At 42.3% G+C, this 13,350-nt stretch overlaps 1 protein-coding gene across 1 annotated transcript in view; it reads right to left on the reverse strand.

The window, feature by feature from the left end:
• Window positions 1-2,696: 2,696 nt before the first annotated feature.
• LOC126266766 (clavesin-1-like) overlaps window positions 2,697-13,350 on the reverse strand; it is a 50,385-nt gene continuing 39,731 nt past the window's right edge. The window contains exons 5-7 of the mRNA XM_049971288.1: window positions 11,925-12,035; window positions 5,164-5,269; window positions 2,697-2,946 (exon numbers count right to left, since the gene is read on the reverse strand). Of these exons, the coding sequence (XP_049827245.1) occupies window positions 2,804-2,946; window positions 5,164-5,269; window positions 11,925-12,035 (360 nt within the window). The 3' untranslated portion in view covers window positions 2,697-2,803. The remainder of the gene's footprint in view (window positions 2,947-5,163; window positions 5,270-11,924; window positions 12,036-13,350) is intronic.

Here is a 13,350-nt window from a genome sequence, read left to right on the forward strand (position 1 = left end):
TTGCAGCTGGCTGAAGGAGTGTAAACATAGTCTTTCAAAGAGCAGGGTTCATTTATCAGCTGTCAACATCTACAAAGCCTGATGATCGTCTTTCCCACCGCTTCTGCTGCTGTCGTTTCATCTTCATGAATAGCATCATATAACGTATTTTCGCAGTATAGCTACCAACTTATCGGTTCTCAAAAAAATGGCTCTGAGCACTATGGCACTCAACTGCTGTGGTCATTAGTCCCCTAGAACTTAGAACTACTTAAACCTAACTAACCGTAGGACATCACACACATCCATGCCCGAGGCAGGATTCGAACCTGCGACCGTAGCAGTCGCTCGGTTCCGGACTGCGCGCCTAGAACCGCGAGACCACTGGGGCCGGATATCGGTTCTCAAATAAGGAGAAATCGTTGTGATTGACACTGCCTGCAATACACGCCAAGTATTCTGTTAATCATTTTTCCACATCCAGTGTAGTGGCTACAACATTTTTTTCTAAATCAGTTCATTCATATGTGTGAACGTTCGCTGTAGAAAATAAACAGCAAGTTTCAATGTTGATAATATCGCTGTCACAAAACATAGACACAGAAAAGGTCTCTTAAAATAGGCCATTCAGTGGGTTCTCTTCCCCCCCCCCCCCCCCCAAACGCTTCTTAAATAAACGAATTTTAAATTTTTAAACTGATACTACCAAGTAAAACGTGGTTCTTGAGAAAGTCATGAATGATAGTTTCATCTATCTTGATATGATTTCACATACTGAATTTGCTGAACTGAATCAAACCCTATGGAGGCTGTGATATTTTGACGTCTTCGTACAATACCAGTCATAATTTAGAGCGCAATAGCAATATATTTTACACAGAAAGGTGTAAGGCAAGTGAATACGACAAGAGAAATTTGGAGTTTCGCGTCTAGTACCAAACATTTGCTGATGTCGGTTAAGAGTTAATATCTGTTCAATATACCTTCGAAGTATGCTGAACGTTTTATTTTATTGTTATTGTCAGTTTAATAAAAGTAGCTATAGTTAAAAGGAACTTGACAGTTACTGTTATGTCCCGCAATATGTCGTTTAAAGGATAATAAAGGGGCTGCAAAAAAATATGGATAAACCGCGAGAAATGCTTGTTTGAACATAAATGCAGATGCCGGCGGCGGCTGCAGTTTGCGCTGTGGTGTCTGACGAAGAGCTACACCTGTGCAATGTTCTCAATACGTTGCGGCTGTCAGAACAGTGTCCTGCGTAGCTTTGAGAGCATTATGTCGGACCTAAGTGAATTCTAATATGAGCAAATTGTTGGTGCTGGAATGGGGCCTGCTTCCATAACCAAAGGAGCCCAACTGTTTGGTGTTTCAAGAAGCACCATGTCGAAGATTTGTAAGATGCATAGTGAAAGCGAAAAACATAATCCGCTAAGTCACAAGATGCATGCTGTGTGGAATGATCGTAACAGACGGTCATCGAGAAAACTGTGCCGAAAAAATAGAGGGATGATAGCTGCAAAAGTCACTGCAGAACTGAATGCTGTGTTCGCAAACCCTGTCAAAACCAAAATAACACGGCGGGAGCTACATAAACGGAGAGCTGCAGGGTGAGCTTGGGTACTAAGACCACTAATCAGAGATGGAAAAACCAGTAACAGGAAAATGCAGTGATTAAAACATTAAACATGGAAAATGGAGCAATGGAAGAGAGTCATTTGGTGGGATGAGTCTTCTTTCACGTTTCCGAATTCTCACCAAGGTTACGCCTTAAGCGTGAAACATAGTGTAGGTTGGGTGATGATGTGGCCGGCCATAATGTGGTATTCCATGAACCACATGGTTACTCAGCAAGGGCACAATTGCCAAGGATTATTTGGTCAGTTTTGTTGACCACGCCCACTCCATGGTACAATGTTTCTTTTTTTCGCTCCAAATGGCAATGCAGCATTCCAAGACGACAGGGCACTTGTGCACACAAGTCACGTCTTCCAGGACTGGTTAATGTATATGAGGATGAGTTATTGCTTCTCCCCTGACCACCGCAGCCACCAGAACTAAACATTATTGTGCGTTTATGGTAGACTTTGAGGAGAAGGGTAGATGGTTACTATCCACCTCAATGATAGCTGAATTTGTCACAATTTTCCAGGAAGAATGGTACAGGATTGTCTTCAAGGCCATAGAGGAACTGATTCTATCCATTCAGAGACGACTGAAAGCTGTTCTGAAGGGCAATGGGTTTCCTACACCGTACTAGCCGTGGAAATCCGCTGTGTTTTCTGTGTTTCCAAAGTTTGTCCACGCTCTACCGTAGTTCATACAGAAAACTGTGATACTAAGAAAAGAGAGGATCACGAAATTCATGACAACAATCTGAGAATAAAAGTGAAAATACTGTTGCTTCGTATCTGCTAAATCAACCACTATTTTTCACTGTTATAATGTATCGTTGTACAAGAAAAAATAATAATGATAGAAACTTATGTACACACAAGTCTGTAGATACAGTCCTTGTGGTGATATCGGTCCGTAGCATTAAGACAAAAAGCAATGTTGGCATTTCTAGAAAGGCAGTTGTGCTGAACATTTGTAGAATCGTTCGTCATTGTCTCCAGGAAAATGGTTAACTTAGTGTTAAATCATTGTCATTATACAAACAATATGTAAAGAAAGAGTAGGCGAGTAAATAATGAAATGAAACTGGAATTACGAGATTTAGTAGAGAGCAGTTTATTTCAGTTTTTGGCTACACGTAATCCTATACAATATGTACACATGTATCATAAGAACGTCTCCCTGTCTTACAATACAAGGCTGTGCGTCAGTCCACGGACAATTTTTTAAATGAGCCCGCGATGCCGTAGATGTCGCCATAGTGGTTATCGGCGGGACGTTTGCTCTCGTCTGACATGTACTTGTCCTTCTCCAGCAGCCACTCACTGTTGACCATCTCCCTAAGTTTGTCTGAAACACAGTTTATTTTCAAACTTACACAAGCACTCCGGGTTTCAGTAGGTTTCCTGTATGTACATAAAAAGCAATTCGAGACGTTGTTATTATCAAAGTCGTTAAGTAGCACTGTTTGTATTTTATTGAGGAAACAAGTACTGATTATCTTCCGTAATTATTACTAATGTTGGATAATCTGCAAAAAGCAGTTTTTGATCTGAATCCAAATGTAAAATGAACAATGGGAATCTATTCGTTAGAAGTGTCTTACTTAATAATTCTGTAATCACTAATTTAGAAATTACGTAGCGATTAATCGTTGCAGAAGGGCTGTATTTTCACGAGAATTACCATGAAGATGACCTTTATACATAAAAAATAGTGTTTTACAGTTCACATTCAGTTGTTAATTCTCTGTTGCCAGCAAATTGGCTCAGTTATTCTTGTACTATATTTTATTTGTGATTTCGGCAGAACGAAAAATATTGAAGATCACAAGTTTACAAGAAAGAGGCTCTCTAACAAAAGGTCATAGTATTTGTTGTTGAATAGCTACACTCATTTTATATTTTGCAGTCTTCGAGTAGATGGCCAACTCAAGTGCAACGCACCTTTGTTACATCGCTTTGGAAGTAGTCGCAAAGGTCTAACACCATTTAAGCAGTCTGGCCAGTCAAGCTTCTTTATTGCGCGCTAAAATATTAATTTCAAATTTAAAGGATATTAGCTTCAAATTAAAACTAAGATAACGAATTTGAAAGATTGGTGGGATTATGGAGACAAATGGGAAAAATTCAATAATTTTGAGAAAAAAAATGTTTTGTGTCTGACCCGCTAGAGATATGACACCATGCCATTGTCAAAGAAAGGGAAGGAAAAATAGACAGCCCAACGATCAGTCCTTGAATAGTATTTATTATGGACTGACTGATTCCTAATTGTGACAGGGCAGACGCAGTTAACATTAATATGTTTTAACGACAGTTTGTGAACTATTTGTGAGACGTGCATTGCCTGTAATATTATTGGAAAAATATATTTCGCTTTTAATCCAGTGATGAATGGTTTAATTTACAAAGTGAATTCGTATGACAGTGTCAGTATTTAATTTCGTTATTTCTGCGTAGCTTAGGGTTCTTAATTCAAACTTTTGTGCTGTTATTTTTGTGGTTCAGTTGTTTTATGAAAGATGACCTTAGCAGCGGAATATTTTTTTTTTTTAATTCACTGCTTTGATTTTTAGCCACATTTGACTGGGATGCTTTTAAAAAGAAAATCGCCTTTTTCAAAACACAAATTGTGAGTAACACAGTCCAGGTCCCTAAGCTTCCTAACATGAAGTTTCAAGAATTTATTACGACCGTGAAAGAATTACAAGGGAACTTTCCTAAATTTTTTGAGGATACTGTTTTCGAAATCGTTCGCCAGTTCAGTTGAAAGCGCCCCTGTACATATCTACATATCTGACTGGCCATCGATGTGATTCCCGATTTAAATACAAATCTGTTTGCGTCAAAACTCTCTAGAGAGCCTACATTGTTCTACTCAGGTAGGGTCCGGCCGGAGTGGCACTACAGTCTCTAACCCCGCGACGAGTACGGTCGCAGGTTCGAATCCTGCCTCGGGCATGGATGTGTGTGGTGTCCGTAGGTTAGTTAGGTTTAAGTAGTTCTAAGTTCTAGGGGACTGATGACCTCAGATGTTAAAGTCCCATAGTGCTCAGAGCCATTTGAACTCAGGTAGGATTTCCACGTTAACATAATGGGGTTGCAAAAGTGCTATAAAATTTCTATCAGGATACGTGTGTAAAAGATGTTTTTATTACAACACTAAACAGGTCACGATTACGTGGAAACCAGAGCGCAAAAATCTGTAAAATTGTTCACATCTGTTCGTACGGCGTCAGTTTGTACATGATAAACACTATAATACGCCTTCAGTGAGCCAAAAATAAATAAATAATACTGAAAATCTATTTCGTTCGTAATGTGTGTTGTTGAGAATTATGCAATATAGAACAAAGCGGCGCTTTCGTTGTTTCCCCGTCTTCCCCCTCCTCACACGCAGACATCGTGGCGTGGATGTGTGGGAAGTGTGGATGCACGCTGAGCCCTGTGGCCTACGAGCCAGGTACCCTAATAATTAGGGCAAGCAGCCAGATGGTCTTTAAATACAGGTGGATGTGTGGGAAGTGATGAATTTGCTCGGTGAACTTTTAAAGAAGTTGCTTACAGGCAAAGTTGTCAGCAGGACCAGCAGTGCCTCCCAGCTCGTCTGGTACGCAGTCAGGCTCCACGTAGTCGAACAGAGTCGTCGATCCTGGAAGGTGCGCGAACACCTGCAACAGACGGGCGGCACGACACGAAACAGTCCCAACACCGGTATCTTTTTTCTAACGTACTACTGAGTCCGTGCCACACAGTCACCGCAATAAACAAAAATTTATATAAATTGAAGTAAACGAGTACTACAGTTTGTAATTAGAAATCAAAATAATGTTCTTAAAAGCCACATTTGAAGCAATAGAAACCTGAAAATAGTATTGCTGAGACTAAGATTAATAATGGGTGGGGAAGCAGATGTTTCCACTTACGTCATATCAGTAGAAAAGTGCCCCATATTAGCTTCGAAACTTCTGGAATGTCTGATATATGTCTAGATCAGTCAACAAGTCCGACTGTTCGTTACAAAAAAAGTAGTATCCTACTTTACTGCACTCGTAACATGCAATAATAATTCGACCTCAAAGAACGCTGCCGTGTGACAGGATTTCTTTAGCAGCCATGAATGCGCGAATTTATTTAAGTTGATCATTTATCGAAAACACGACAAGCTAAGTCTCCTTATAGAGAACTAGGTATTCCAGGAATCATCACACTAACAGAGTCTACCACCGCGTACGGTCTCCGTCAAGGTTGCAGTTCGTTGAGGAACAGAGTCCACAAGTTTCGTCACGTATGACTTACGCAGCTGCAGCTGCTCATTGATGATCACATCCCGCTGAGCTACCAAATTGTGGGGATGATGTTTGTTACTTTTTCTGCTCTGTTCCAAATAATCCTGACTTTGTATGGGACTGAGGTCGGATGGTCACGCAGTCAATGTGCGATACGGTACTTGTGTGCATACTGTGAATACGGAAGATTGGGATGTCCAGAGCAGTAATCACGATGTCACAGCAGAAACGGCAAGACTCGGTTAAAGAGAATGTTGAAACGAACACCCTGGTTCATTCATACTCATGATTAACGGAGCGAGTTGGCCCAATTCATAGCACCAACAACACCCTGAAAACATCACAAAACCACCCTCCACCCTGAAATACACTCCTGGAAATTGAAATAAGAACACCGTGAATTCATTGTCCCAGGAAGGGGAAACTTTATTGACACATTCCTGGGGTCAGATACATCACATGATCATACTGACAGAACCACAGGCACATAGACACAGGCAACAGAGCATGCACAATGTCAGCACTAGTACAGTGTATATCCACCTTTCGCAGCAATGCAGGCTGCTATTCTCCCATGGAGACGATCGTAGAGATGCTGGATGTAGTCCTGTGGAACGGCTTGCCATGCCATTTCCACCTGGCGCCTCAGTTGGACCAGCGTTCGTGCTGGACGTGCAGACCGCGTGAGACGACGCTTCATCCAGTCCCAAATATGCTCAATGGGGGACAGATCCGGAGATCTTGCTGGCCAGGGTAGTTGACTTACACCTTCTAGAGCACGTTGGGTGGCACGGGATACATGCGGACGTGCATTGTCCTGTTGGAACAGCAAGTTCCCTTGCCGGTCTAGGAATGGTAGAACGATTTGTTTGATGACGGTTTGGATGTACCGTGCACTATTCAGTGTCCCCTCGACGATCACCAGAGGTGTACGGCCAGTGTAGGAGATCGCTCCCCACACCATGATGCTGGGTGTTGGCCCTGTGTGCCTCGGTCGTATGCAGTCCTGATTGTGGCGGTCACCTGCACGGCGCCAAACACGCATACGACCATCATTGGCACCAAGGCAGAAGCGACTCTCATCGCTGAAGACGACACGTCTCCATTCGTCCCTCCGTTCACGCCTGTAGCGACACCACTGGAGGCGTGCTGCACGATGTTGGGGCGTGAGCGGAAGACGGCCTAACGGTGTGCGGGACCGTAGCCCAGCTTCATGGAGACGGTTGCGAATGGTCCTCGCCGATACCCCAGGAGCACTTCCCTGCTGGGAAGTGGCGGTGCGGTCCCCTACGGCACTGCGTAGGATCCTACGGTCTTGGCGTGCATCCGTGCGTCGCTGCGGTCCGGTCCCAGGTCGACGGGCACGTGAACCTTCCGCCGACCACTGGCGACAACATCGATGTACTGTGGAGACCTCACGCCCCACGTGTTGAGCAATTCGGCGGTACGTCCACCCGGCCTCCCGCGTGCCCACTATACGCTCCCGCTTAAAGTCCGTCAACTGCACATACGGTTCACGTCCACGCTGTCGCGGCATGCTACCAGTGTTAAAGACTGCGATGGAGCTCCGTAAGCCACGGCAAAGTGGCTGACACTGACGGCGGCGGTGCACAAATGCTGCGCAGCTAGCGCCATTCGACGGCCAACACCGCGGTTCCTGGTGTGTCCGCTGTGCCGTGCGTGTGATCATTGCTTGTACAGCCTTCTCGCAGTGTCCGGAGCAAGTATGGTGGGTCTGACACACCGGTGTCAATGTGTTCTTTTTTCCATTTCCAGGAGTGTACAACCTCCACGTACATTGGACCGCAGGTGCGCTCGTGGCACTGCCTCATTTGAGAAGAGGTAAACAGCAAGTCCTTGGATTACAAAACACGCGACTCGACAACTACTCTCCAGATGAAATCAGCACTCTACAGCGGAGTGTGCGCTGATGTGAAGCTTTCTGGCAGATTAAAACTGTGTACCGGACTAAGATCCGAGCGCTAAGAATTAATCTCCTCGTCCCTCTGCCTAACATAAGTCCATAAAATATTTAAAATATTTTCGAGATGGTTCGCGTAATTTATATAAAATGCTAAATCGAAACCAACACAGACCACAGAAATTACATTGAGGCATGTATTCATGATAACACCGCAGTATTCACAAGGAATCGTTAAAGGCTATTTGCTGTTTTACCATTTTGCCACCAAACATTAATATGAGTATCTACGAAATAATATTGAAATTTATACATAATTGACTGATGATTCATATAGTACAACAGGTGCTTAAATAGATGTGTTAAACTATTAAAATATAAAACTGAACGAGAAGTCCTGTAGACCCCTGAAGCTGCGTCCATGTAAGTGGACTGGAGACCCACATAACCATTTTCGCAATTTTTAATTTGCGTCTATTGCTGGGTATAAATGCTGTGTAATATGGTGTAGAGTTAGGTTTGGAGTGGCTAGACAAAGTTCTCAGCCCTCGTCAACTGACGAAAACCGTCGTCAAATATGAATGTCTAGACTGTGTTAAAATCTTGAATGGCCTTCACTTTACCGACTGTAACATGGCCCTGTCGTCCTATGTCAGCACCAATTGCTTGACATATATACCATACGACAAAGCATTTACAAACACCAGAAGACGCAACATGTAAGTTGTTTGGGTCTCTAAACGACCGAAATAATTACAGCTACAGCAGACTATTGGACTATATTTTAATAGCTTTAAAACCTATATTTTTAACAATTACATTTAAAGGAACATAGAATGCGAAATTAATGTCTTACTAGGCTACCATGAAAGAACAATAACCATATCTTGAAAGTTAATATCGCACAAAACAATTACTGTGCCTACTGGTAATAGTATTCGTCTTACAAAAATTAGTCTACTGCAACAGTTCTTCATTCTCGCTAATCTGAGTTACATTTTGCAGCAGCAAAACGCTTTGATCAGCCCTATAACTTCAATATATGTCTCACGAACCCACTGCTTACATATCAGACACTGAGTCATGTCTTTCTTGGAGTCGCCATAATAGGTAGTATAGAACCGAATATCCTCGTTGGAATTGAAACGTCTGTTTACTGAAGGCCCTGAATGTGTAGCATTTTCTGTCTTCTTCGGCCTAGAACTTTGGAGTCGTTTTTTTCACAGCGGTTCTTCTTCGCACTTTTGTTTCTCTCTCAGCATGTTCCAGGAACTGATCGGGTAGACAACTTGATATTGTAACTATTGCCTGAACCTTGTTTGTTTTCGCCTTTTCCAACTGAGATGTTGGGTGGTGTCGCAGAGGTGTCAATCAAGGAAACTTGAACTTTTTACCTTAACCACTGGTGGTTGTAACATATTTTGTCCTTGAAACTTGCGTGTCATGTGACAGTTCATTAGTAGAAGCACTTAGGCTTGTGTGTCGAACTTCTCAAACAGGACACCATCTGTTTCAAACTGAACTTCTGCTACAAAATGACAGTCGTATAACATACCTTGTTAAGTGGCCAAACTCCTGTTTTAGCAAAGCCATTTTTCCCATACCTACTATTGTTGATGGTGCATATGCTTTCCCGAACAATGTTGCCATATGGAAGTGGGTGACAACCTCTACTCTCTCATCGCTCCGTCTTTGTCGTAGGAACTTCTCCATTTGATTTATGTAATAACTATTCAGTGGTTAGAAGAACGAAACGTCAAGGGGCTGCAGCCTATGTGTTGTGTGATCCGGTATTGAGAGCATAATTACATCATTCTTTTAGCAGGCTCTAATGCTTCGATGTTTACAGTGTGTGTATAATTTTTTGCCTGAAGGAGTAAATCTTATTTTCCCTTCGAAGAGTAGACGACTTCGATGAAATTTTTTAGTCACGAAACAAATACGTCTTTATTTGCGGCTGTACGCAAAAATTGTTCCAGGCGGAGCGCCGTCTTTTAATCCGTCGGCAGGACGCGTACTTTTCCAAATTAGAAATCTCCGGTCATATAGTTCAGTGAAACATACACAGCAACCTGCTCTTGTAGAAAGCTCTTTCCTCACTGGTTATGGATCTCACACCCATCGTACCCTTCGAAGCAAGAACTTTTTGAGGTTTCTTTTGGGCTGTTGACTAGCCTGTCCCATCCGCGTTGTAAGCTGGAGTAGAAGCAAGCTAATTCTCGTCAAGAACCCACTCTCATACGTCAAAAAATGGTTAACGTTATGTTTTTGAATCCTTTGGCGTGCGCAAAGGATGTCGGCTCTGACTCACGCAAGCTGAAATCGGGATGTCTCATAAACAAAGAACACCACTTCTTACCAGGAATCTGTTTCCCTTGACTCAAACTGTCTCGATTGCTGTGATGCGCCACTCCGGAGGCGCTATGCCAAACAGTTATTCCTCTACTTTAAGGACACGCGACACTACCTATTGTTCACGTCTTGGGCAAGCCACACGTGCTGTCTGTTCTTTTTTTCTGTTCTACTGCAAAACAGTTTATTCCGTTTCAAGTCTGTGCAACGCAGCCCTTGGAACATCTTATGACCTGGCATCCTCATTCAACTCCATGGCACATTTCGCGCTGAGTCAAGTGCAGGACTGACATTATCTTCCTCTCATTTACGATATTTCGTTCCTAGCGGCATCTAGAACAAAACGTGAATGTTATACACTGCAATAACAATGTTTTTCAGTCTATTTATTGTCCAAGTACACTTTTAAGGCTACAAGTAGATGAAAATCACAGATGAAATAATGGCAACATAATTTCAATAAAATATTCGTTACGTTAACATTAGATTCAAATAATTATTTTTGTAATAAAGGAAGTGATACAATTGTCGAATTACTCCAGTTGTCACTGTTGTGGTTGGCAGGAGAGCCAACACTGAGTAACTAAAGGAGGCCGAAATGCACGCGTTTTAGCTCACGCAGGCTGGCGTGAGGTCTGCAACATGACAAGGGAATTAGAATTGAGAAAAACGGACGTAGCTGGTGGAATACTTAACTTTAATTCATTAATGACGAACGTCGCTCTTGACATTACATGATTCTCAATATCAATAATAACTGATAATGGCGCCTTGCTAGGTCGTACAAAATAACGTAGCTGAAGGCTATGCTAACTATCGTCTCGGTAAATGAGAGCGTAGAAGTCAGTGAACCATCGCTAGCAAAGTCGGCTGTACAACTGGGGCGAGTGCAAGGAAGTCTCTCTAGACCTGCCGTGTGGCGGCGCTCGGTCTGCAATCACTGATAGTGGCGACACGCGGGTCTGGCGGTGACACCACAGTCACCAACAAGGCGACGTGTGGCTGAAGAAAAGTGTATATAGGCGAAACGGGAAGGACTGTTAGCGATCGTATGAAAGAATACGATCGCCACACACGCCTAAAACGAAATGTGAAATAGCTGGCGGCGGTGGGCTTGATATCGATTTCAATAGCGTATGTGTGCTGGCTAATAAAACCAACATGTATAGAAGAAAAGGCCGAGAGGCGATTGAAATTTCTAACAACATATGTAACTTCATTAGAGAGGAAGTGAATACGGAGAAGTGAGTACGCGGCCGCGGTGTACGAGCAATGAAAACGACGCCCCTGCAGCTACCTCTGCGGATAGTTAAATTTTGGATAAACATTTTCCCTCTCTTCGATTCTATCCCATGATCATGGCCCACCAGACACGTTGTTTCCTCCGAGATGCATCTCGACAAATCACAACAACGGCAATACTCCAGAAATTTGAGCTAATACAAAAGCTTACCGACTATCATTCGTCCCTTTCGCCATGGAAAAGGGAAGGTGGGATCAGACAGTAGTATCAGAAATACTCTCGGCCACACACTATCCGTTGGCTAGCAGAACCTGTGTCAACACAGGTACTTCGTGACAAGCGATAATACGAAGCAGCTTTTACGTAGTCGTATCGAATAGCTGTTTATGCTTTTGACGTGTAATTTGAACCGTGCAGTGAAGCACACGAGTTATGAGGCTAAACATAGCGAGAGGCTGTACATAGTAAATTATATGTTATAGACAAAGAGAAAAAAATAATGAGAGATACGCTAGACTTACCCTCTTTTGCAACTTTTCAGATAGCGCCATCTTCACTACTTTCATGACTGAATGTATGATCTTCGATGCATTCACCAAATGAAGTCCTTTCAATCGCCGGCGGTAAGCAGTCTGTACATACCAAATTTATTAATTAGATAAGCGCTAACCTCTTTGTAAGGCTGAACACTTTAGTATAAAATGATATGAAAGAATTTTCTTCAGTCATACATAACTAAACTGAATTTAAACGTTAAAATAACTGGAACAAATATTTTAATTCCTCATTCGTTTAATATTTTAATAACTCAACTACTAAGTAAAATTCAAATAAGATGATTGGTACTTTTTCATAAAGCATTCAATTATCCGCAATAAGCTGCATGAAACGAGGGTAGCACCAAATCGTTGAGGAAATATGTACGTAGGGAGGTGGTAACAGACGAATTCAAGGTAATACGAGAGCCAGGCAACATACGTATGTATATACAATTTTTAAGCTAACTTTGAGGAATATTATTACAGATGGTGAAGAGAAAAAATAATTTCCGGGATTGATAATCAATGTAAACGATGAATGGTTTACGCAGATGATATAAAACTAACAGCTGAATACACAGGCGATGTAGAAGAAACGGTGTGGGGGATGGGGTAGAGTGCAATATTGACTGGTTCAAAATGGTTCAAATGTCTCTGAGCACTATGGGCTTAACGTCTGAGGTTATCAGTCCCCTAGCACTTAGAACGACTTAATCCTAACTAACCTAAGGACATCACACACACCCATGCCCGAGGCAGGATTCGAACCTGCGACCGTAGCGGTCGCGTGGTTCCAAAGTGTAGCGCCTAGAACCGCCTAGAACCGCCACCACGTCCGGCACAATATTGACTGGTATCTGAATATTAGTATAAGATATTAAGTGTCAAATATTAGTACTCAATTTTGAAGAAACTCAGGTAATAGTCGAAGACATAAAAATGGGTTGGTGAAACCACACAGGACAGACAAATTCATTTATTTATCGGCATTGTTTGATAAAAAAAACTTTATTACATAAAGGGAAGTATCGATTACGGATCACGAAGCTACAACAGTATCAAGGTACATTTATGTCAGGACAAAGCTCTAGCGAGATAAAATTAAGAGGTCACTTAGATATAATTAAGAGCTTGTAAGACTATATTCAAGTGTAACAGAGCACAACTACGAGAGAGGTGGACAACTGAGAACAGTACAAGACATAGTAGAGCTGAAGCAATGATTTGCGTAGCTATAGCGAGTTAGTAGTTCGAAGAAAATCGGCTGTCATCTGCGCTAGGCGTGTAGATAATGTGGGCTGATAAATGAAAGAACGCAGAGGAGGGAGTATACTTAAAACTACTATTTTTATCAGAAATAAATTCGGAAACACCTAGTAAATAAACACAGGACAGCAAATTACTTTGA

This window comes from Schistocerca gregaria, chromosome 4 (assembly GCF_023897955.1).
Source record: "Schistocerca gregaria isolate iqSchGreg1 chromosome 4, iqSchGreg1.2, whole genome shotgun sequence".
Classification (NCBI taxonomy): Eukaryota; Metazoa; Arthropoda; class Insecta; order Orthoptera; family Acrididae; genus Schistocerca; species Schistocerca gregaria.